The following is a 25,598-nucleotide window of genomic DNA, read 5'->3' on the forward strand; positions in this document are numbered from 1 at the left end:
GTGATTACGATTACATATTGAGTCTGCACATGATGCGTCAATGGTTTCTATTTACAAAGTGTTTTTGCAGCGGTCAAGTATTCTAACCAATCACAGACATGAAACGGCAATAGCCAATCAGAGACGCTTAAATTAGTCCTCCATCATATCAGTAATGACAACTGATCCTAATGTGCAAGTTTTAATGCCCAGATACTTGCTTTATGTTTCAACTCTGTTCGTGGTGGCACATGAAAATGAATACTGATGAAACACCACCTGACACTCGAAAAGAAGCTGTAGAACAAGAGCGAAATGCACTTTAGAAGTATTTTGGATTTATTGCATGTTGCGCCGCTCACTTGCAACGTAGATGTTAAATACACTGCAAATGAGGGGGCCTGGGTAGCTCAGCGAGTAAAGATGCTGACTACAACCCCTGGAGTCGTGAGTTCGAATCCAGGGCATGCTGAGTGACTCCAGCCAGGTCTCCTAAGCAACCAAATTGGCTTGGTTGCTAGGGAGGGTAGAGTCACATTGGGTAACCTCCTCATGGTCGCTATAATGTGGTTCTCGCTCTCGGTGGGGCGCATGGTGAGTTGTGCGTGGATGTCGTGGAGAATAGTGTGAAACCTCCACACGTGCCATGTCTCCGCGGTAACGTACTCAACAAGCCATGTGATAAAATGCGTGCGGAGATTCGTCCTCTGCCACCTGGATTGAGGCGATTCACTACGCCACCAAGAGGGCTTAAAGCACATTGGGAATTGGGCATTCCAAATTGGGGAGAAAACGGGAGGAAAAAACAAATACACTGCAAATGAGCAATCCGACAAAACTAAAATGCTCCCGTTCTAATCGAGGCATAGGCGCGGTGTAAATAATTGATTTGTTGTGCTGTTTAGTCAGCTTTGTTTTTAATGAGTGCATTCAGCTCACACTGAACTGTTTATAAACCTGCAGTAACTGAGTAACAGCAGTCATTGTAACGAGAGAGTTCGTCTCGTTTGCTCGATTTCTGTTTACAATTTATTAAACAATTTAATAACAGTTTAGTTTTGTCATGTTAATAAGTAGGCCAATGTGACTTTGATTTGTATAGCAATAAAGGAATTCAGCTTAACTGTTCTAAGTTTGTCTTGGAGGTGTAGCCAACATAAAGAATATGGCATGATTTGCATATTTCACAAATAACCATCATTATTATTGCGTCTGATAATAAGACCCTTTTGCCCCGAAGCTGCTATTGGTAGATGGAATGGAGTTTTTCATTCCCAAAATGCAACCGCTGAGGCCAAATATGATCTAACAATGATTTTACGTGAACAAGATCACCATTGAAGATCTAAGGGGATGAATGGGTAGTCTCGCCACCACAGCGCTAACTGAACGCAGTAAGTAACTTGGTCAATTTAACTTGGTTGGTTGTTAATAAGTTTGAATATTGAATATGTCATGTTAATTACTGTATGTGAACCAATAATTTAAGCAGTACAGACACATATTGCATGTCCGATGGTAGTTTTTGTTTTTATTTCTCAGGCTTTAGAGGTGTGTTAAATGTGTGAGGAGGTGTATTTATCAACCTGTTACATGTCACACAGGCATATTGAATCAAGTAAACACTGGTTTTGTCAACAGTTCAGAAAGAAAAAACGATATATATTTCTTCTATAGATATCCCTTTAAAATAACTTTTATTAGGCCTATCATTAACAAATATTATTATAATATTTAATGCATAAAAGATGTTTTAAAAAAAAAAACTGGAGCGCAGTTCATATCCACCATTAAAATCTGCTACTCTGAAGAACCTTGTGGTAGCCTACTTTGTGATGTCATTGTAATTTAATATTTTAATCGACATTAAAAATCACAATTACAATATCAAGGGCAATAATCGACAAGTATGATTTTTGTCAGAATCTTGCAGCCCCAGCTGTTACCATGGAAATTGTGGCAAAAGAACTTAGCAGCGACCACCTGCTTCCAGAACCAAGACTGTTGAATAAGTGGGCAGTCACTGATGTGCTCTTGTACAAATGCAAATTTAGGGTTTCTGGGACAAAACTCAATAAAAAGAATCATGAATAAACATCTGAGTAAGCATTTTCTAAGCAAGGAGTCATATGTTGGACTATATAAACAGAAACAGATGGTATAAACTTTACAAAGGTTCTTGTAAGGTACAGTATGTGAAGAATCTCCCTATTCAAGTCTGCTCTTTGACCACTGTGACGGAATGAAATCCGGCCTCTGCCTTTGTTCTTTGAAAGCTTCAGGGATCTAACATTAGAAAGCTCACCGTTGGATCATTGGATTTTCTCAGGCTGTGAGTCAAGTGTAGCAGCTGCTCAATGGCCTCACTGGGAACATTTGGGACCTGTAAAAACACACTGGGTACATTAAAGCAGGCTCAGTATAAATCCAGTACATGGAGCATGAGAATGAATAAATCTGGGGGCATGTCCCCCCCTACATTTAGACATTTTTATCATTTCCCACTTTATGGGAATAATTATTATATTCTGAGAGTTTTGTTTAGCTTGGCTGTGGTGTGTAGTAAAAATAATGTAGCCGTATAAAACTATGATTTTAAAGGGGTAGTTCACCAAAAATGAAAATTCTGTCATAATTTACTCAGTCCCATGCTGTTCCAAAACCTTTGACGTTTGTTCTTGTGTTGAACACAAAAAGAGATGTTTTAAGTCAGCATTCACTTTCATTATATGGAGAAAAAAATATGCCAAGAAAGTGAATGGTGACTGAGGCTGTCTTTCTGCCTAACATCTCCTCTTATGTTCCACGTTTATGGAACAACATGAGCGTAAATAAATGAGGTAACACTTTACTATAAGGGTGTATTTGTAAACAGTAGTTAACTTAAACTCACAACTCTTATTAATCTTGGTTAATGTTAATTTTAACATACAGTACTGTGCAAAAGTCTTAGGCACATAAGATGCTTCACAAAAACATTTGTCTTAAGATGGTTATTTATATCTTCAGCTTTAGTGTGTCAATAGGAAATATAAATGTTAGACTCCCAAACATTACTTTTGCAAATAGAAAAGATTAGAATAGAAGAACAGGGAGCCCTGCAGCAGATGTCATGGCCCCCACAGAGCCCCCCACTGAACATCGAGTCAGTCTGAGATTACATAAAGAGACAGAAGCAATTAGAGAGCCTGAATAGATAGAAGAACTGTGGCGAATTCTCCAAGAAGCTTGGAACATCCTATCTGCCAACAACCAAGAAAAACTGTGTCCAGGTGTACCTAGGAGAATTGGTGCTGTTTTAAAGGCAATGGTGGTCACACTGAATATTGATTTAGCTTTTTTATGTTTACTGGACTTTGTATGACATTAAATGATAAATGAAAACTATTTATGGCATTATTTTTGAAGACATCCTCACTATGCAACATTTTTCACAAGTGCCTAAAACTTTTGCACAGTACTGTATATTAATATATATTTTTTAAACTAAACGTTGTGTGTTAGTAAATGCATTATGAACTAACATGAACTAACAATGAACAATTGTATTTTTATAAATGGACAATGACAAAGATTAATAAATGATGTAAAAATATATTGTTTGTTGTTAGTTCATGATCCCTAATGCATTAATTAATGTTAACAAATACAACCTTATTGTGAAGTGTTACCGTAAATAATGACAAAATTGTAATTTGTGAAGTATTTAATTTACTGGATTATGCAAAGATTGTTAACATGGTTATATATACAGTATGTCATTGAAATTCACACAAAAATAACTTTATGAAATACATCTTTCCCATGATATAATATTACATATACCCTGATATAAGATTTTGGTCATACCGCCTGCCCCTAAAACACATTATTGAATTAGACATCCAAGATAAGCCTGAAGGCATTGTGACTGACCATGCCCTGTAGAACAGCCATCTCCTCAGCCTTGGCCAGTGGTTTGATGGTGTGAAAGAGAAACATTGTGAGAATCTCCGGGCCGAGCCACTGCTGCATGGTGCTGCTGACCTGTGGGGGCTCTGCTAGAGCGATGACACGGAATGAAGGGTGGATTGGGAAAATGGATCTGTGGTGGTGGAAACCAGTGTAAAATTGGTTATTCATTTCCATCAAGCACAGCCTCTTTGCCGATTCATCTACAGGCTTGAACCATAATGGAGTAATAGTCCAAAAACTTCAGAAAGCTATTTTAAAGGATAGTATACCCAAAAAAATCTGCCATCAATCACTCACACTCATGTAGCTTGGAACCCATATGACTTTTTATCTTGGAACAAGATATTTTGAAGAATAGATTGGACAATTACCTTTTTTTGTAATATAGCATGATATACAGTGCATCCGGAAAGTATTCACAGCGCTTCACTTTTTCCACATTTTGTTATGTTACAGCCTTATTCCAAACTGGATTAAATTCATTATTTCCCTCAAAATTCTACAAACAATACCCCATAATGACAACATGAAAGAAGTTTGTTTGAAATCTTTGCAAATTTATTAAAAATAAAAAACGAAAAATATCACATGTACATAAGTATTCACAGCCTTTGCCATGACACTCAGAATTGAGCTCAGGTGCATCCTGTTTCCACTGATCATCCTTGAGATGTTTCTACAACTTGATTGGAGACCACCTGTGGTAAATTCAGTTGATTGGACATGATTTGGAAAGGCACACACCTGTCTAAATAAGGTCCCACAGTTAACACAGAGCACAAACCAAGCCATGAAGTCCAAAGAATTGTCTGTAGACCTCCGAGACAGGATTGTATCGAGGCACAGATCTGGGAAAGGGTACAGAAACATTTCTGCAGCACTGAAGGTCCCAATGAGCACAGTGGCCTCCATCATCCGTAAATGGAAGAAGTTTGGAACCACCAGGATTCTTCCTAGAGCTGGCCGCCTGGCCAAACTGAGCGATCGGGGGAGAAGGGCCTTAGTCAGGGAGGTGACCAAGAACCCGATGGTCACTCTGACAGAGCTCCAGCGTTTCTCTGTGGAGAGAGGAGAACCTTCCAGAAGAACAACCATCTCTGCAGCACTCCACCAATTAGGCCTGTATGGTAGAGTGGCCAGACGGAAGCCACTCCTCAGTAAAAGGCACATGACAGCCCGCCTGGAGTTTGCCAAAAGGCACCTGAAGGACTCTCAGACCATGAGAAACAAAGATTTGGCCTGAATGGCAAGCGTCATGTCTGGAGGAAACCAGGCACCGCTCATCACCTGGCCAATACCATCCCTACAGTGAAGCATGGTGGTGGCAGCATCATGCTGTGGGGATGTTTTTCAGCGGCAGGTACTGGGAGACTAGTCAGGATCGAGGGAAAGACGAATGCAGCAATGTACAGAGACATCCTTGATGAAAACCTGCTCCAGAGCACTCTGGACCTCAGACAGGGGCGAAGGTTCATCTTCCAACAGGACAACGACCCTAAGCACACAGCCAAGATAACAAAGGAGTGGCTCTGGGACAACTCTGTGAATGTCCTTGAGTGGCCCAGCCAGAGTCCAGACTTGAACCCGATTAAACATCTCTGGAGAGATCTGAAAATGGCTGTGCACCGACGCTCCCTATCCAACCTGATGGAGCAAAGAAGAATGGGAGAAACTGCCCAAAAATAGGTGTGCCAAGCTTGTAGCATCATACTCAAAAAGACTTGAGGCTGTAATTGGTGCCAAAGGTGCTTCAACAGAGTATTGAGCAAAGGCTGTGAATACTTATGTACATGTGATTTGTTTCATTTTTTTATTTTTAATACATTTGCAAAGATTTCAAACAAACTTCTTTCACATTGTCATTATGGGGTATTGTTTGCAGAATTTTGAGGAAAATAATTAATTTAATCCATTTTGGAATAAGGCTGTAACATAACAAAATGTGGAAAAAGTGAAGTGCTGTGAATACTTTCCGGATGCACTGTAGTATGGACAACTTTTATAATGCTTTTATGGTGCTTTATGGTAGCTTTTGTGCTTGACAGCCATCCCCAATCACTTTCATTAAATGGAGAATATATTTTAGAGTCAGGATATTCTTCAAAAAAAAAATAAAATAAATAAATAAATAATATATATATATATATATATATATATATATATATATATATATATATATATATATATATATATATATTTTCAAAAGAAAGAAAGTCAAACAGTTTATAATGCTTAAACATGTTTTTACTGTAGCTGCAAATTCTCCCTACATATTTCGCCTAACTTCCCTGGTGATGAGAGAGTACATGCTTTTGAGTATGTATTAAGACAGTAGGCCAGTATCATGACAGACTACTACATCTTAAAACTGTCTCTGGCTTGTTTGTCACTCAGGGACACATTCACTACAGTTGCAGCACTTTTGTGCCTGGTATTTAAATCTAGTTTAAGCCGGCACATTAAAGAGATAGTTCACCCAAAAAATATTTTTTTCATAATTTACTCACCATCATGCCATCCCAGATGTGTATGACTTTCTTTCTTCTGCTGTACACAAATGATGATTTTTAGAAGAATATTTCAGCTCTGTAGGTCCATACAATGCAAGTGAATGGTGACCAGACCTTTCAAGCCCCAAAAATCACATAAAGGCAGCATAAAAGTAATCCATACGACTCCAGTGGTTTAATCAATGTCTTCAGAACATTGATAGGTGTGGATGAAAAACAGATTCATATTTAAGTCTTTTTCTACTATACATCTCCACATTCACTTTCAGAATGTGAAAGTGCAAGTAGATTTATAGTAAAAAATTACTGAAATATTGTTCTGTTTCTCATCCACACCAATCATATTGCTTCTGATGTAAGATTTAACCACTGGAGTCGTATGGATTACTGTTATGCATTGTATGGACCTACAGAGCTGAAATATTCTTCTAAAAATCAATAGTTTGTGTACAGCAGAAGAAGGATGGCATGAAAGTGAACAAATAATGAGAGAATTTTCATTTTTGGGTGAACTATTCCTTACTAAGCCTGACAAAGAACTTAGTAGTCAAAATGCTTTTTAATCTTTAAAATTACATGGAAGCATATATAGCAGTGTGCCAAGCTCCTTCTTCATTATGAACTATCCCTTAAAGCACTGAAATATCACTGCAACTTGTTTATTTAAATTAAATGATTGTCATTCCTTTCCACGCACACATGCCTCCTTTCTATGTAAATTAGGCTAATTATTGATTGCGCTTCCCAAAAATTGCCCTGTGCTACTGACATCATGCTATTACCTCCCGAGGAAAGAGATGTTTGTGTACATTTTCTATTGATCATGACAGCAGTAATTCATCAAATAATGATCAAACGATGTTGAAGACTGTTATAAACTTGCATGTATCCATATGCGCAGTGTGGTCAAGCACACTTTCGGCACGTTAAAAGAGATGATTCAGGTGTCTGGATCAGGATAGTCATTGAAGCTGTATAGTACCGGCAAAGTGAACCAGATCGCACTGGTCTGCGTCATCCTCTAATATATAGCGCTCTGAATCGGTCCACAAAATCAGAATTGCACGGTGCAAAATGTGTTCAGCACAGATTTTGTGTCCGCGTTTGCACCATTGCCTGTTCTGTGTAATTCCTTTAGGAAATTGAGTACTAAACCAGTGCAGACAGTGTGTGCAAAACAGTGCTTTCACAGTGCGTAGTTCATTCTTCATGAATTCTCCCACTCAGTGTTTACTGTGCAGTATTTAGTAAGTAGTAAATTAGTTTACCATTCTGAACACAGCAAATTCGTTTTCTAACAGAATAAAAAGACAATGGACGAAGAGTATGATCAGGTGACCTGAAAACAGGATTACAGTCAAAGCGACTGTCAACCTTTGTTATTATGATAATGATATGTTTCAGGCAGTTGGCATAACCAAAGGCACTGCATCACTGATGACTATATGAGAATGAGGGGAGGTGAAGCTAGTCCATTTATCTTTCAAAGTGAACAGGATATACCCATGTCAAGATCCATGCTCTCGCTGATGTCTGGCACAGCTGATGCTGGATCGCTGACAATAGCTCATATACTTGCCGCATCTTCACCTAATCCCACTAGACAGTTATGTTTATTTCTAAACAATGAAGCCCCCTCCATGAAATACATAGACACACCCACTGACACACAGAGAGGATAGAGATTCTTCATTATCACACCATTTTTGATCTTCATCAGATCAGCTGTCTCCTGTTGCCTAGCAACACCTGCATACCTTCCAAGTCCTCCAAGCTCCCCTTTCTTACATTTACCCAACATTACCGAATGTAGAAATAATCATACACAGGTGCATTTTATTATCATCTTTACCCATAACACTGAAGCCCAATGTTTAAACTCATTATCACAAACAACATTGAAGGAATATTCTACCCAAAAATAACAATTTAAAACTATAGAAAGAAAGTCATATACAGTAGGTTTGGAATGACATTAGGGTGAGTAAATCATGTCATAATGTACATTTTTGGGAAAACAATTAGAGAGAGATCATGTTTTGTGGTGGTTAAATTGTTCTTGCAAGTAGGCGTTACACAATGGAACAGGCAAGTCTAATGCAGAGAAAGAGACCAGGATATTAAGAATAGTACAAACAGACACCATTTACTGCAAGGGCACCAATATTCTGCTCTCAGGCATAGTGTTGACCTCAGATCAAAGACAGGACCCCTTGCCACATAGCCAAGTGAAGTGAGACTTTTATAGGTGTCATTAATAGGGCTGTGAGGAGTCTGAGGCAGACAGGAATAGGGGCTGGCTAATTAAGAGCAGCGTTGAAACCACATGAAGAGAGCGCACAAGTGTAGCCTGAGACATCGGCTGGAAACACAGGAAGAGGAAGTGGCTTTATTTCAACCTCAGACGTGCCACCACAAACATCCTTCCTACCCGTCTAGGTATGGCTCCAAATATACGTCCAACAGCACTGATTTGTGAGGAATTCCGATTCGGATTTGACATTTTAATTCAATTCTGGTTTCTTTAATACCTATAAACGTATGGAATTTCACCATTATGGTTCCTTAATGGTTTTATTAGCAACTACTAATGCAAGGAATTTTACGTGTCTGGTTCCAATTCTGATTCCATGTAACTATTTTAACAAATCTGGCTCTGAGTATGTTCCACTTCATGGTTATATTAACATATTATCCTACTTAAGTAAGGAATGTAACATATCTGGTTCCGAATCCAATTCCATCTAAAGATTTTAATGATCATGGCTCTGATTCCGATTACTACAAACATAAGAAATTTTACGTTTCTAGTTCCAATTTCACATAACAATTAAGCCTAAATGATTGTGGCTTTGATTGAATTCCACATAAAGTTTCTTATAACAACTACTAACATAAGGAATTTAACAGGTTTTTTCTTTTTCTTTTCAGATTCCAATCCCATGTAATGATTTTAACAATAATGGCTCTGATTAGGGTTCCACTTAACGTTTCTATTAAGAACTACTAATGTAAGGGATTTAATCTTTCTGGTTCTGATTCCAATTCCATCTACAGATCTGAATGATTTTGGCTCTGATTCCGATTCCACATAATGTTTCTTATAACAACTATTTAGAAAATAATTAAAAGCTTCTGGTTCCAATTCCATGAAATGATTTTAACAATTGTGTCTCTGATTCTGATTCCACTTAACATTTCTATTAACATCTACAAACGTAAGGAATGTATCATGGAAAGTTATGCAAAAACTTTTCATACTCCCTGAAAGATATTAATGAAATAAGGGTCATGAGATATCTCACTAGTCTCTGTGACAGCTCTAGACTTTGTAAACAGCAAACAAAAAAATTGTCTGCGGCCCGTGGTCTCTGATGCTTTCTGCCCGTCGATCATTTGTAGTTGCAGCGAATTATTGAGGCTTAATACCATTTTTATGCCATGTTGTTCATTAAAGTTGTCAGTTGAGGGCACTATTTTGCTGCTGTTGATTTTCACATCCGCATCTGCTCGTGTTGGTCTCAATAAAGCTCATTTGGTCTCTTTCTAAAATTGCTTACAGCATCTCTAATGTTTCTGGTTCCAATTCCATATAACAATTTAGCCTAAACGATTGTGGCTCTGATTCCGATTCCACATAGCATTTCTTATAACATCTACTAATGAAAGGAATTTATTGTTTTTGGTTCTGATTCCAAATCCACATTAATGATTTGATGATTGTGGCTCTGATTCCGATTGCACTTAACATTTCTATTAACAACTACTAACATAGGGAATTAAATGTTTCTGATTTCGATTCTGATTCCATGTAACGAATTTAATGGTTGTGGCTGTGATTCTGATTCCACATGACATTTCTTATAACAACTACTACCTTCAGGAATTTAACATTCATATTTTCAGTTCCACATAATGATTTTAATGATTGCAGCTTTAATTCAGGTAATGTTTCTTATAACAACAACTAACACAAGGAATTTAATGTTTCTTTTTCAAATTCCAATTCCACGTAATGATTTTAACAACTGTGGCTCTGATTACGATTACACTTAACATTTCTATTAAGAAATAAAAACGTAAAGAATGCTACTGGTTTAGAGTCGTCATGTGGCGCCATGCGAGGTTCGGACGTTTGAACGGCGAGCTCAGTGCACTTTGCTAGTTTTAATACTTTTTGTGTCATAAACCGGTGAGATTCGATACACCCTGATTCTTTACTGTTCTAGGAAGACAATATGTCAAAGAATTCAAAATCCTAGGACTCTGGAGACATTAAAAGACACTTACGTGCTCAAGCTTAAGCCCCCGAGCAGCAGGCTGCGAGCCAGGGAGTCGATTTGGCCGGTGAGGTGAAGGAAATTCAGTGACAACTGATGGATGTGTTGGCAATGCTGATGAAGTTTGTTGCTAACTTGGAGGAGCTTGCTGTAAAACGTCGATCGATCACTGCCATGGAGATTAAATTCACAGAGATGGTTACAAGAGTGGCGGATATTGAGAAATGGATTGATTATCTGGATTCATCGGAGTGAGAATTAGCTTCGAATCCACTAGCGACCAAGGTGGATTCGGAGCGCGTCTGGGAAAAGTTGGACGATATGGAGAACCGCAACCGGAATAACATCCAAATTGTTGGAATTCATGAGGGAGCAGAGGGTCAGAATATGGTGGAATTCCTGGACGGACTCTTTCCGAGTCTGCTCCACATAACAGGCCATAAGCTGGAAATTGAGCGAGCTCACAGGGTTCCGGCTCGGCGATCCGCAGAGGGAGACAGGCCCCGATCAATTCTGGCCAAATTTCTGAGATCATCCGATAAAGACCTTGTGTTACACGAGGCGAGGAGTAAAGGAAGGCTTTCTTGGAAGAACCACAACATTTTCTTGTTCCCAGACCTTGCAAATTCGACAAGAGAGAAACGTGAACGATTCAAGGAATGCAAGAAACTCTTACATCAATGGAAGGTCACTTTTGCACTGATGTTCCCGGCCAAATTGAGAATAGATGCTAAGGACGGCCGCAAAATATTTGCATGTCCCCAGCAAGCCATGTCCTTCATAAAGTCCATGGAGTAAGTTATTTTGTGGAACTCACGATGCAGCCGAGTGGGCCTGACTCACTGAACATTCACTTGACTGTCCGAGGAAACTGGGGGCCTTTTTTGTTTCTTTTTGTGCTGGTTCCGCCAAGCAGCTGAAGTTTGTTTTGTGGAATAGCACTCCTTCAGGACAGTGTTGTGGATGAATCTGCACGTTCTTTGTGCTTATGCCTCCTATTGGTTGGAGTTTGTTTTGTGGAGTATTTCTTGCAGGACATTGGAGTGATTGGGTCATTTGTTGCACTCATAAAGCAATTGAATGGGCCGGCTCACTGAACATTCGCTTGACTGCCTGAGGAAACTGAACGGCATTTTTCTTTTTCTTTTAATTGTGCTGGTTCCACAACAGCTGGAGCTTGTTTTGTGGAGGAACACACATTTGGGACAGTAATGTGGATGAACCTACATGTTCTGTGTGTTTATTCCGCCTATTGGCTGGAGTTTGTTTTATAGATTATCTTCTGTTGTGCAATTCTGTCTCACAAAATTTTTATAGAAACACCAGACTTGAGCAATCCAATGGCAATGTTGTCGCGGGGGCTCTCGTAGGTGTACATGGACTGTTTGTGTTTAGAGGGATGGACACTGGTTGGCGCTGTCGTGTGTGGGGTTAATGCGCACGTTTTCCTTTTTTCCTGTTTGTTTGGTCCGGGGGGAAGTTTGGGGTTTGATTGTTGCACTAACGTTAGAATGTGGTCTTTATAATCTATAAAGACCACAATCTATTTTTTCTAATATGTCAAAATGTCATGTTAATATGAGTGGATTGTGAATGGGTCTCTCCACGTGGAATGTGAATGGGTTGGGGCACCCCATAAAAAGATGGAAGGTTATTTATTTTCTTAAACGTAAGAAATATGATATAGTGTTTCTTCAAGAAATGCATCTTTCCCCGCAGGAAGCTGAAAAATTTGGGAAGATATGGGGTGGACATGATTTCTTTAGTGCTGGCTCAAGTAAGAGCAGGGAAGTCATTACACTGATATGTAAGCATCTACAATTCAAATGTCTCAAACAGACTAAAGATAAATTAGGAAGAGTCATTACTGTTTTAGCAGAAATTCAGGGGCAAAGGTTGATTTTGGCTAATATTTACACAACTAACGCTGATGATCAGGGCTTTTTTATAGATCTTGAAGGGATGTTAAAAGCCGCTGGCACCCCTCATGATATAATATTGGCTCAATCCTTGATCACAGTGAAGCAAAAGTGAGAAAGCCCCCTAGAGCAACATTGACGCTTCACAGGATGTGTAAAAATCTTGGTCTTACAGATATTTGGAGACTTTTGAACCCATCTGGTAGGGACTATACATTCTTTCCATCAGTCCATAAGATTTATTTATGGATAAGTTCCTCATTTCATCTGTTGCTGATTGCTCAATTGGAAACATCTAAGTTTCAGATCACGCCCTGGTGAGTTTAGAGATGTTGCCACATACGGAGAAAAATAAATCATATAGTTGCCGCTTTAATGTATCCCTTTTGCAAAATCCTGAATTCCAACAAATGTTAAAGGCTGAAATCAACGTTAATATGGAGACCAACTGCTCCTCAGTATCCTCTGTGGGTGTGGCTTGGGAGGCACTTAAGGTGGTTCTTAGGGGTCGGATCATACAGTATGCCTCATTCATCAAAAAATCCAAAGCACAAGAACTCGTAGAGTTGGAAGGGAATATTAAAAATGCAGAGGCAGAGCTGAAGTGCCGAATGTTGTCTGATGGCCTCAGAGAATTGACCCGATTGAAATACAGATATAATACTATTTTGTCGCGGAAGGTGGAGTTTTGGCTATTCAGGGCAAGACAGTCATATTTTGAGTCGGGGCACAAAGCAGGGAAGCTTTTGGCTAGATATATAAAGCAGAGAGAGTCTTTTTCTGCCATTCCCTCAGTGAAATCTGCTGGTGGTAAAATATTTACCTCGGCCATTGATATTAATAATGCTTTTAAAGAATTCTATCTTGATCTCTATTGTTCTACGTCTTTGTCTACTGATGAAGATATTAGAAACTTTGTGGAACCATTAGAACTCCATAAACTGACGACTGAGCAAATGTTTTTTCTTGATTCTGAGATAGCCTTTGAAGAGCTTGGTGAGGTAATTAAGGCCTTGCCTTCAGGCAAGACTCCAGGGACAGATGGCTTTGCCGCTGAATTTTTTAGATCTTATGCTACAGAATTGGCTCCATTTTTGTTAGAAGTTTATATAGAATCATTAAAGAATGGAAAGCTTCCGTCAACCATGACAAGCCCGGATCAGTCTGATTCTTAAAAAGGACAAAGATCCAAGCGAGTGTAAGAGTTACCGTCCAATTTCCCTGATCCAGCTAGACGTAAAAATATTGTCAGAAATTCTGGCTAACCGATTAAGTTATGACATCTCTTCATTTTTTTTTTATCCCCTTTTCTCCCAATTTGGAATGCCCAATTCCCGCTACTTAGTAGGTCCTTAGCAGAGGTACAAACAAATGGATTAATTTCAGATTATTTTACTCTGGATAGGGGCACCCGGCAGGGTTGCCCTCTTTCCCCATTATTGTTCTATCTTGCCCTAGATCCATTAGCAGCTGCGATAAGAAAGGAAGATGATTATCCAGGGGTGGTGGCGGGAGATATGGTGCATAAGCTTTTGCTCTACGCAGATGATATTTTATTATTCATCTTCAACCCCACTAGATCTATGCCTTGCCTCCACAGAATTATTAATTCCTTTTCTAAGTTCTCAGGATACAGAGTCAGTTGGTCTAAATCCGAAGCTTCGGCTCTGACAGAGTACTGCCCAGTGATGGCTTTTCAGCCAGGCATCTTCCAGTGGCTCAAACAGGGCATTAAATATTTGGGCATTTTATTCCCAGCAAATTTGTGTGATTTAGTTAGAGTAAATTTTGACCCCTTTATAAAAAGTTTTTCGAGCGATGTGGGCAGGTGGGCTTCATTACATTTATCTATGATTGGGAAGGTTAATGTTATTAAAATGATTTGTATTCCAAAATTCAACTACCTGCTACAATCTCTCGCTGTAGATGTCCCCCTCTCTTATTTCAAGCAATTTGATAGCATAGCGAAGTCCTTCATTTGGAATGGTAAGCATCCCAGATTACATTTCAATAAGTTACAGAGGCCGACTGACAAAGGTGGGCTAGGCCTACCCAAGATTTTGTTTTATTATTATGCATTCGGTCTCAGACATATGGCTCATTAATCACTTCCACCTGAGTGAGCCCCCCCTGGTTTTGTATTGAACAGGAAGTTCTTGCCCCTATTTCACCATTGCAAAGCCTTTCTATCAAACTAATCGGAGAAGTTAAGTTACACCCGTTATCTCGCATTTGCACTCGGTATGGACAAAAGTGTCCAGAGTGTTTAATTCGGACATTTATTTAAATGTTGCTTTGAGTATATGGCTGAAAGCAAAATTATGCATTAATAAGTCCCCTTTCTGCTGGTCAGAGTGGATTGTGAGGGAGGTTAATATGCTCGGTGACCTATATGAGAGTAGAGTGTTGAGATCCTTTGAAAATTTGGTTCAACATTTTGGGATTCCCAGATCTCAGTTCTTCAGGTATTTATAGCTGTGCCATCTGCTCTGTACTATTTTTGGGAGTAGCATACACCCCCCTAAATCGGCAGATACTCTGGGAGTGGTGATTACTGCTTTTGAAAAAGGTCATGAGGCTTCAGTGTATTACTCCCTGCTATTTCAGAGTCTGGGGGACGGAGCTTTAACTTCTATCAAGAGATTATGGGAGAAAGATTTAAACTTGGTATTGGAGGAGGGAGTGTGGGCTAGGTTTCTAAAAAATATCAACTCTGTATCTAGAGATGTAATGGTGCGCCTTATGCAATTCAAAATTTTACATAGATTCTATTGGACCCCCTCTAGATTGTATAGGCTTGGTCTTAAAGACACAACCACCCGCTAGCGATGCCAATCGGAAGATGGAGACACAACCCATGTTTTTTGGGGGGGTGTTAAGATCCAATAATTTGATTGAAGGTTCAGAGTTTTGTGTGTGACGTGTTGGGCGTTCGTGTTTTGTTTTTCCCCTGACTCTGTATTTTAGATGATGGGGCAGTCATCTAAATAGGGGATAAACACATAAAAAATTGGGTTCTGACCAGTGTTATGACAGGCAGACAGATTGTTTTAAGGGGATGGATGTCGTTTCGGGAGTGGTGTGCGGAGATGGGGAGGGTGGCTGCTTTCGAGGAGGTGTCATATAGAAGGATGGGGATCTGGGATTCATTTGATGGGAAATGGGGCAGTTATTTTGAGTTTTTGGGGGACTCTCGGGGAGGGGCTGTGGAGAGAGAGGCGTAGATTTAGATGTGTATGATTATTATATATTTTTTTTTATTATTATTTTGTGTGTGTGTGTATATGTGTGTGTGTGTGTGTTTGTGTTTGAACTTATGTGTGACCACGGGGATGTTTGTTGGATTGGTGATTGGGGAGGGGGAGGGGTAGTAGAGGGAGTTAAATGTTGATTCAATGTATATTTGTTTTGTTTTTCTTTGTCAACTATTGAATTAATAAAAAATGTTAATAGGAAAAAAGGATGCTACTGGTTTCGATTCCAATTCCACCTAACGATTTTAATGATTGTGGCTCTGATTCTGATTCCACACAACATTTCTTATAACAACTACTGACATAAAGAATTTAACGTTTGTGGTTCTGATTCCAATTCAACGTAACAATTTTAAAGATTGTGGCTTCGATTCCAAATCCACTTAACGTTTCTAATAACATCTATTAACTTAAGGAATTTAATGTTGATGGTTCCGATTCCAATTCCATGTATCGCTTTTAACGAAAGTCACTCTGATTTCAAATTCCAATTAAAGTTTCTATTAACAACTACTAAGGTAAGGAATTTAAAGTTTCTGGTTCCAATTCCACATAAAGATTTTAGCGATTGTGACTCTAATTCTGATTCCATTTAACATTTCTATTACCACAAGGGCTAGGCGATATGGCTTCAAAAATTATATCTTGATATTTTTCAGCCTATTGACGATATCAATATTATCAATATCATATCCTGATAATTTAGTATTTGCTCTGTAACGGCTCAAAAGAACCATAATTTCATCTAAACAGCCATTGTAGCCAATTCAGTATTTCACAGGCATTAAGTAAAAATCTATTTAAAAAGAAGGAAGGCATGTTTACAACAGCTTTTCACTAAATAAACACAAGGGAGAATGAGGGGGAATCGCCCAGCCCAATTAACAACTAATGTAAGGAATTTAACATTTCTGTTTCAGATTCTGATTTCACTAAAATCCAATTCATTAATGATCCTATTAACGAATTTTAACATTAAAAATTCTATTAATGATTTGTTTGAGTATTTTTGAGGAAGAATGACAATGGAAAACGTTTGGAAAATCATTTATTTTTACATTCAGCACCCTAAGAAGCCTGTTGTCAAATGATGAGATTATTTTAAATTTCAACAAAAATTTTTAAATTAAGAAAACAAATCTAGCAACTTCTTAGTTATCTCTCTTAAACCCATTCACTGCAAACAAGCATTCATACTATAATAAGGTGCATTTACAAAGACATTTCAATTTAACGAAACAATGAATCACAAAATTTAAAGTTGATTACTGATTCTTGTGGACAGCTGAAAGAGAAACTAAAATATGCACTGATTTTAATGACAACGGCAAAGTCTAAAGTGGCTCTAATGCATGTGTATTGTAAAATGTATTATGGTATTCCACCAGCGTCGACAGAAGAATGCAGATGTTCCATGAAGTTCACTCAGTGCAGTATTTATTTAACCAGTTTCCAAACAAAAATTTAACTCGATTCCAAACACTATTGCTCGCTGTCAGTGCTTGAACATAGTTGTAAAACAATGTGTATCAAGAGCATTTCGCTGCCTTTTTCAAGCCTACAGAACTAGAACGATTACTAACTACTCCATGAACAAGTCACACAAATAGTGCTAAAACAATACTGGACTCTATATAAAAACTTTTTACAGCAGTCATACTTACATGTCAAATTATTATAAAAATAATACTGGAACTATTAAAAACGTCAGTCTATTAACTCTTAAACAGGATGCGTCTCCTTAGTAATAGAATGTTGTGGTATAACATTTCACAGACATTTTTAAATTATACATCTTTAGGCAAGTAAGGACAGACTGAAATAAACAGCAAGTGTCATAGTGATAACTGACAAAATCTATAAAATCAGCCTTGGGATTCATTTGAGCTGGACAGTCTGGTAGGCAGTTTCCTGTTATTGCACTATTCAGATGAAAGCATCTATTGTCATGGGCTGAAATGCATCTCATCATACAGTCTAGACTCCTTGCCACAAGGGTTCTTTGTTTTTAATTGTTAGTCTGAGACAGAGTCTCTCTATAGAGATAAAGGTTCTGTTCCAAAACACAGTGAGCTGCCTCGCTGTCTCCTGCCTACATAGACAGCTGTCTTCAATGGCAGCATCCTAACTGAAATGGAACCTCATAAGAGAGCGATTTGGAATGCACTACAAAGGCGGCAGCTCCACACGTCATTCAAATAACACTTCATATGCGCAGCGCACGGGAGACTCGACTCGCAACTGATTTCAAAACAGGTGATGCGAGAGGAACGACGCAATACGCTAATGAGTATAAATATGCATAGCGCACACACATGTTGGGTAAAATAGTCAGTTTAGTATCAGATTAAACTATTTTTTATCTATATTTTTCAGTATTGAATATACAGTATTTTAAAGAGGTCATGTTATGAGGAATCAAATTTTCCTTGATATTTTGACATATAAGAGTTCTTTCAACTGTAAACATACTGTAAATTTCAGAACTCAAAACTTAATTCCCAATGCAGTAAAAGCATTTATTGAAACAAAGCTGCAAAAATGCCTCGTTCTCTACTTCTGCGACTACCCTACGTCACTTGGGGTACTTTAATTCATGGCCGCCTCTACAGCTTAAAAGCTTTAACGTCTACTTAAAATCATCGCATCCTTGGCCACTGGTGCTCAGTTCATACTCAGAGAGAGAGAGCAGGATCTACTGTGGCCTCACTATTCCTGAACACCAAAGGTATTGAAACATCCACAGACAAACATCTCTGACCGCTTGATACATACACTACCAAAAGTTTAGGGTCACTTACTCATTCTTTATTATTTATTTTATATTAATAGTAAAGTCATCAGAACTATGGAATAACAGAAATGGAAATATGGGAATTATGTTGTGACTAAAAAAATCCAAAATAAATCAAAACTGTGTTATATTTTAGCATCTTCAAAGTAGTCACCCTTTGCCTAGAATTTGCAGAAATGTACTCTTGACATTTTCTCAACCAACTTCTTGAGGTATCACCCTGAGATGCTTTTTAAACAATACTGAAGGAGTTCCCATCTATAGGTTGGGCACTAAGTGGCTGCTTTTCTTAATTTTTCAGTCCAAGTCATCAATTTCAAAAACTTTTTTTTTTAATAAAATTTAAGTTTTGTAATTAAATTAATTAATATGTTGGCACAAATATATTTTTGTCTACAAAACTAATTTCAAACATTTAAGCACACACCTTCAGATCAAAAGGTTTTTAAGATCATGAGAAACATTTCAGTCAAGTGTTTCAAAACTTTTGAACGGTAGTGTATCTCGGGCCGCTTTTAAAAGATGTGGTGTCAAGTTACAACTCTGAAGAGGAGAAACTATTCTCTGTCATTTAGCTGCTGCCTCTTGCTGTTTGAGCACAAACGCATCATGGATGCATCCTTTCACCCATCTGCACTATTAATAATTGTTGGTGTATGATATCATGCGCTAAATGGACATCTTTGACTGTTTAGATGCGTTTCCGGCAATGTGCATTTCAATGCAGGATGGTACTGGAAGCTGAATGTGGATGTGTCTTCAGCGTATTTCAGCGTGGATTGCTTGTAACCCAGTCATAAAACGATTCAAGCTTTGCAAAGGAACTGTTATTGAAGGATGGGGCAGTTAAAAACACTTGGACCTGATCAAAAACAGTAAGTAAACAGGTCCATTCATGAATATTTCAAATGTCATGACTGTTTGATCGTTTATGGTGCTGACATCCTGTTTACACTGGGCACGTCCATTGATGCAACACAACAGCTTGAGACTGTCTACACTGGGCACGTCAACACAAACTTTCTAAACCATTTATTTGTGTTATTGGCAGTAGTATCGCCAGCTTGTGCAGTGCAAAATGGAACTGTCTACACAACGCGATGCACCGCACCAGACGCTTCTCTGATAGACAGCATCACTGATTATAATGCGTTCTATTGCTTTTGACACAACACGATTCTTGTGTCCGGTTTAGACAGGGTGTGAGTGTTAACAGTTGTGCTTGAGATGAACAGTTTAATATATGCAGATGCAATGGATGTGCATTATGTGTAAACCCTGAAATTTAGTTTTATAATGTTGTGGAGCTTGTTCATTCTCTTCAGATTGAGTAAAAAACAAATGGCTGAATTTGAGGGGCTGCACGATGTTAGCCAGTCATAACAGTGGGCATTTAAGTTGAAGTTTGAAGGAGGCGCTTATGCCAAAACCAAGCATTTCAGACAGAGGGCCAGAGATAGGGTGGAAAATGAACATATATTACTAAATTATGAATGTTTTAATGCAAAAAACATCACTAACATTATCAGTGGAACTCAAGGAAGATAATAAAAAAAAAAAAAAAAAGAGCATTTCATGATCCCTTTAAGTTTAATCAAAATTTATCTCACTTCGTCTGCCCATCTTGGATTTATTTTCCACCGAGCTCATCACCAGTGGTGCATTAACGTACGGGCTTATACAGGCTGAAGCCCACGGGCCTACAACTCCCATGGGGCCCAGCGGGAGGAGCGTGTTTAAACGCTTTCAGCGGGTGATGTGGTTGTTGACATGGTGACAGTGCGCAACCGTCTGTGTAGTGCTTGTTCAATGCACAGCAGTTGCATACAGGTGTAGATTAGCACAAGCTTCTGGTTCTGTTACATGATCATGGTACATTGCCGATACACAGCATTTGGTTATATCTAACATTTACCTCAGCAACAGCTCCCACTTCATAAATGCTATTGGTACTGGGATGTAGGGCTGTCAATTTTTGCAGTTACAGAATTCGAAGGAATAGTTCACCCAAAAATGGGACGTCTATTACCATTAGTCACCCTCGTGTTGTTCCAAAAACCCATATGACTTAGATTTAATCAAAAAAGGAGATATTAGGCAGAATGTTAGCTATCCCTTTAAGGCTTTGTAAGCAAATATTTATAACAGCCAAAAATATTTGCAATTAGGCCAACTTGGAAAAAGTAAAACCAGAGCACTGGGATAGGGTTAGTTTGGGTTTTAAGTGACTGATCAGACCATTACCTGTCTTGTAGCTGCTGGTCAGTGAACTGTAGTTCCTCTTTTAGAGTTTGGTAACGGTCCCACCGGAGTAGCCGAGTCCCGTCGTACAGAGCCAACTCTCTGTCATGCAGCAACCTGAGACAGTAGACAGTACAGATTACTGAAAAAGCAAATCAAGCACTACAGCAATGAGAGCCATGACCAGCAGTCTGCTCGAAAGTGAAAATCACTACCACAGACACCATTGCTGGTATTTTTACAACAACAGCGGGTTTAACCAGTGTAAGGTCTGTTCATAGAGTTGACACTGCACACAAAAAAAATACTTTCTTAATCAATAGTTTTGTCGTTTTCCAGTAAAATATCAAACAACCTTTACAACAAGATAAATGTACTTTAGAAGCAAAACTATATATAGTATATAAGACTTGTTTTCAGAGAATACATGGTAACACTTTACAATAAGGTTGCATTTGTTAACAAAATTTAGTGACAATGAACAATATTTTTACAGCACTTTATACTTGTTAATTACAAGTATAATCTACAATATATTTAACATTTATTGTAAAATTGTCAAACTATAGCATTCATAATGCTAATGTATCTCATTTCCGAGGCAATTGCGACTCCTCTGATTGGTGGATCTCTCTTCAGGGTTAAGGGTAGTCTAGTTCTACCCAAAGATAAAAATATGGGGAAACAAATGTTATGCGTGTATTTTGTTCTGAAGATTCTGTGTGAATAGGCCTTTATGAAGAGATGTCTCCACGACAGAGGCTAAGCACAGTAAAGTGCAGTATGGATTGAGACTGACCTGGATAGCACAGCTAGAGTGCCCAGGTTGACACGGTGGATGCCGTCCAGCAGCACCAGCTTTCCCTCCTGAGCAGCAGTGACCAGCGGGGACGCCCTCCAGGCTGTGTCTCCATTAGGCAGGGTGTACCGCTGCTGGAGGAGGTCCCGCGCTGTCATGTCCTACACACATACACAGAGGCAACGGCTGTCATTCTGAGTATCCTGTGGTGTACTGACAGAGGGAGGAAGGGTGTAAGGACGACAGAGGAGTGAGTGGGCAGGAGGACAAGAGAGCAGGACAGAGGTGAGCCGTTCTCACTCTATACAAACTCAAGGGCAATGCATTGATGGGGAAGTGTATGGGCTGTGATTGACCCTTTGCAAAAACACATCCACTGTGACTTAAGTTTAAATCAAAAGGACCGTACCATGATCTCAAGTAGTGAAAGATTTATGCTGGCCTAAACTGCCCTACAAAGCCAAAACGCAGCAATGATGCCAACACTAAAACTGAGAAAATGGCTTCAAAGTGTTTTGATTGTCCAACCAAATGTAGATTCTAAAATAATCTCCAATTCCATTTTCTCTGAGCATGAACCAAACCTGACTGTCACAGGACAGATCATACAGACCCAATTTTGGTCATAATAACTCTAGATTAGTTACTGCATTTTGCCTTTGCAGGGCAGTGTACACGCACCGAGCACTTTATTAGGAACACTATGGTCCTAATAAAGTGCCCAACGTGGTCTTCTACTGTTGTAGCCCATCCACCTCAAGGTTCGACGTGTTGTGTATTCTGAGATGCTATTCTGCTCACCACAATTGTACAGAGGGGTTATCTGAGTTACCATAGCCTTTCTGTCAGCTCGAACCAATCTGGCCATTCTCCGTTGACCTCTCTCATCAACAAGGCATTTCCGTCCACAGAACTGCCCCTCACTAGATGTTTTCAGTTTTTGGCATCATTTTGAGTAAACTCTAGAGACTGTTGTGTGTGAAAATCCCAGGAGATCAGCAGTTACAAAAAAAACTCAAAACAGCCCGTCTGGCACCAACAATCATGCCATGGTTGAAATCATTGAGATCACATTTTTCCCCATTCTGATGGTTGATGTGAACATTAACCGAAGCTCCTGACCTGTATCTGAATGATTTTATGCATTGCACTGCTGCCACACGATTGGCTGATTAGATAATCACACAAATAAGTAGGTGTACAGGTGTTCCATAGCAATAAATATGCAGCCTATGTGGGGACAAATTCTTTCAATTAGTAAAACTCCCACTTAGACTTTGGGAAATGTTTAATGTTACTTGAATTGGTGATATATTTGTGCATTTCTATCTTTATACTGTGGAAGGCTTTGTTTAGAAAATGTTAAGAAAGCATTATATTGTTACATTTTGTTTTGTTTTCTTTCCTAAGATGGAAATAAATCCATGTTGACAGGAAAATAAATATATATAGTGTCAAATTTGAGCACTTTCTAAATGTGCGATTAATCGCGATTAACTAAAAAAAAGTTATCGCGATTAAAAAATGTAATCTACTGACAGCATTAATATTTAATACTGTATATCTTTATACATATATATATATATATATATATATATATATATATATATATATATATATATATATATATATATATACACATATTATACATATGTACCACAGCCCATATGAATTCATAAAAGGGCTTCAGTGGGATAACACGATGAAGTGCGCTGCACTATTCCTCTTTTCCCCATATGCTGTAACCTCTCGCTCTCAACAGGCAAAAATAACTGAAGCGTAATGCACGGGCAGTTTCCTTTTCCTGCTCTGTCCGAATTGAGCCAACAGAATTCCCGGCATTCCAGAACTAACACACAAACACACACTCACACCATTTTACTACCTGCTGCGCTAAAGTTTCCACTCCGCTCTGAGTGGCTCTTCACAGACTGTCTGAGGTTCAGCAAAACACAAACACACTGTGATCAGATCCAGATGCTAATGGTACTAAAATACACATTTTAATAAGCTCCCAAAAATAAATGCTACACACAAATATTGCAAAAAATAGTCGATTTCTAATGAGATTTAACTATTTTCCCGATTACTGTATGAATTACAAGCATATTTATACTAAATAATTTTCTCAGATCATCTGCCATCTTGGATGGATGAGCTTGTTGCAATGCATTCTGAGATTGCCTTCTTCGAGCAGGATACAGGCGATGCTGTCTTAGAATTTGGCCACAATCGTACAAGTTATCGAAATATCTTCCTATTGCCTTCATTTGGGGAGCGTGCCTATGATGCCTCAAAATTCTGCTTATGTAGGCAGCTCACAAGGTTCTGGAACAAAGCCGTTGTGTTCCGACAGCAGAAATGGGCCAGTGCAGTTAATGATACTGGGGGAGATCAAGGACAGGGCATGACTCTAATCCCAAAATAGAAGCCACTCAAGATCACATAGAAGAGCATGTCTATTTAAGGATTTAAGTACCAAAAAATATGTAGTGCTGTAATATCACAGATATTAAAAACACCAATCACTGCTGATAGAAAACACTGGGAGAAGTGTGACCTCTGTGGTGTGTAAACTGGCTCTGTGTGCTGATGTTCAGGACAGCACTGAGTTTTCCCCTTAAACCTAAACACTGTGTCTTTAAAAGTCAATATATTTGTTTAATTTCTGTATCATTAAACATATATTTTTCACCTGCCTACATTCCACAGCAATCCCTTTAGTAATTGTTTGTCCATCTGTCTGGGGATGCGTTCTAACATTCCATCTGCAATATTTTATAATTGTTGGTCTATGTACACATGCATCACACGGACATATTTGCCATTGCATCTCATTTTAATGTTTTAAGTGTTGCGTAACATGAGTGCAGTGCTGTTAAGATACCATGTAAAGTTAAAAGTAGCTTAACTTTAAAAAAACATGTCTCAGGATCTGCATTCTGCCCATTCTATTTTTAACACAAAACACATCCTACAGCAGGGCTATTCAACTTCATTGGCAAGAGGGCCAGATGGAAAACATCTCTGGGGCATGAGGGCCCAGCCAGAAAAGTTTGTTAACAAAAACCTGCTATCAGATATTGTGTTAATCTAGGCCTATAATATTTGTTCACTATGTAAATAAAACATCAAGAGCACAAATTAAAAAAGATAACTTGCAAAGTGCTTTAAATGGGTCCATAACTGAGAAAGTAAATAAAATTGATAATTAAAAATGTTATTGAACAATAACAGTAAAGTCTGTTATAGATGCAATAATTTTAACTTTACAAATTGAATGTTTTCTTGACCAAATTAATGAATAGAACTTTTCTGCCTCTCCGAACTCATGCTTGTCAAGTAATCCATAATTTTAGTTCTTTAATCTTTCCATTTTGTCTAAATTATGGATAATGATTATTTGTAATGCAACCTCTGAAAGCCTTTAAAAATGCGGCGCTCCTGCATGAGACACTGTAAAAAAATTGAGACGTAGCACGACTTCCGTCTAGCGCAAATTTCCATAGGAAAACAACTGAAAACAGCGCGATCAGACAAAAAACGCGTTTGGTATGAACCGCCCCTAAGACAACTGACAACCTCACTTGGGCCACTGAAAATTTCAAACGGGCCAGATTTGGCCCACGGGCCGCCAGTTGAATAGGCCTGTCCTACAGAGAGCATGGTTAAATGTTTTATTTTTTCATGGTACTATTTTAAAAAAATAATTGTACTTCATTAGTGTCTTAAAAAACTTACCACTAAAAACATGTGTACATAAATGCACTTATAATAGAAGTCTATGGGGCAACGATTGTACGCTTGCCCTATAGACTTCCACTGTAAGTACATAACACACTCAAATAAATAATTTTAAGATTTACGC

At 38.5% G+C, this 25,598-nt stretch overlaps 1 protein-coding gene across 1 annotated transcript in view; it reads right to left on the reverse strand.

Moving 5' to 3' along the window:
* Positions 1–25,598, reverse strand: part of vwa8 (von Willebrand factor A domain containing 8) — a 166,877-nt gene that overhangs the window by 109,357 nt on the left and 31,922 nt on the right. Inside the window, exons 13-16 of the mRNA XM_051708491.1 lie at positions 21,731–21,891; positions 20,935–21,048; positions 3,895–4,063; positions 2,285–2,362 (exon numbers count right to left, since the gene is read on the reverse strand). Of these exons, the coding sequence (XP_051564451.1) occupies positions 2,285–2,362; positions 3,895–4,063; positions 20,935–21,048; positions 21,731–21,891 (522 nt within the window). The remainder of the gene's footprint in view (positions 1–2,284; positions 2,363–3,894; positions 4,064–20,934; positions 21,049–21,730; positions 21,892–25,598) is intronic.

The sequence above is a fragment of the Myxocyprinus asiaticus genome, chromosome 10 (assembly GCF_019703515.2).
Source record: "Myxocyprinus asiaticus isolate MX2 ecotype Aquarium Trade chromosome 10, UBuf_Myxa_2, whole genome shotgun sequence".
Lineage (NCBI taxonomy): Eukaryota > Metazoa > Chordata > Actinopteri > Cypriniformes > Catostomidae > Myxocyprinus > Myxocyprinus asiaticus.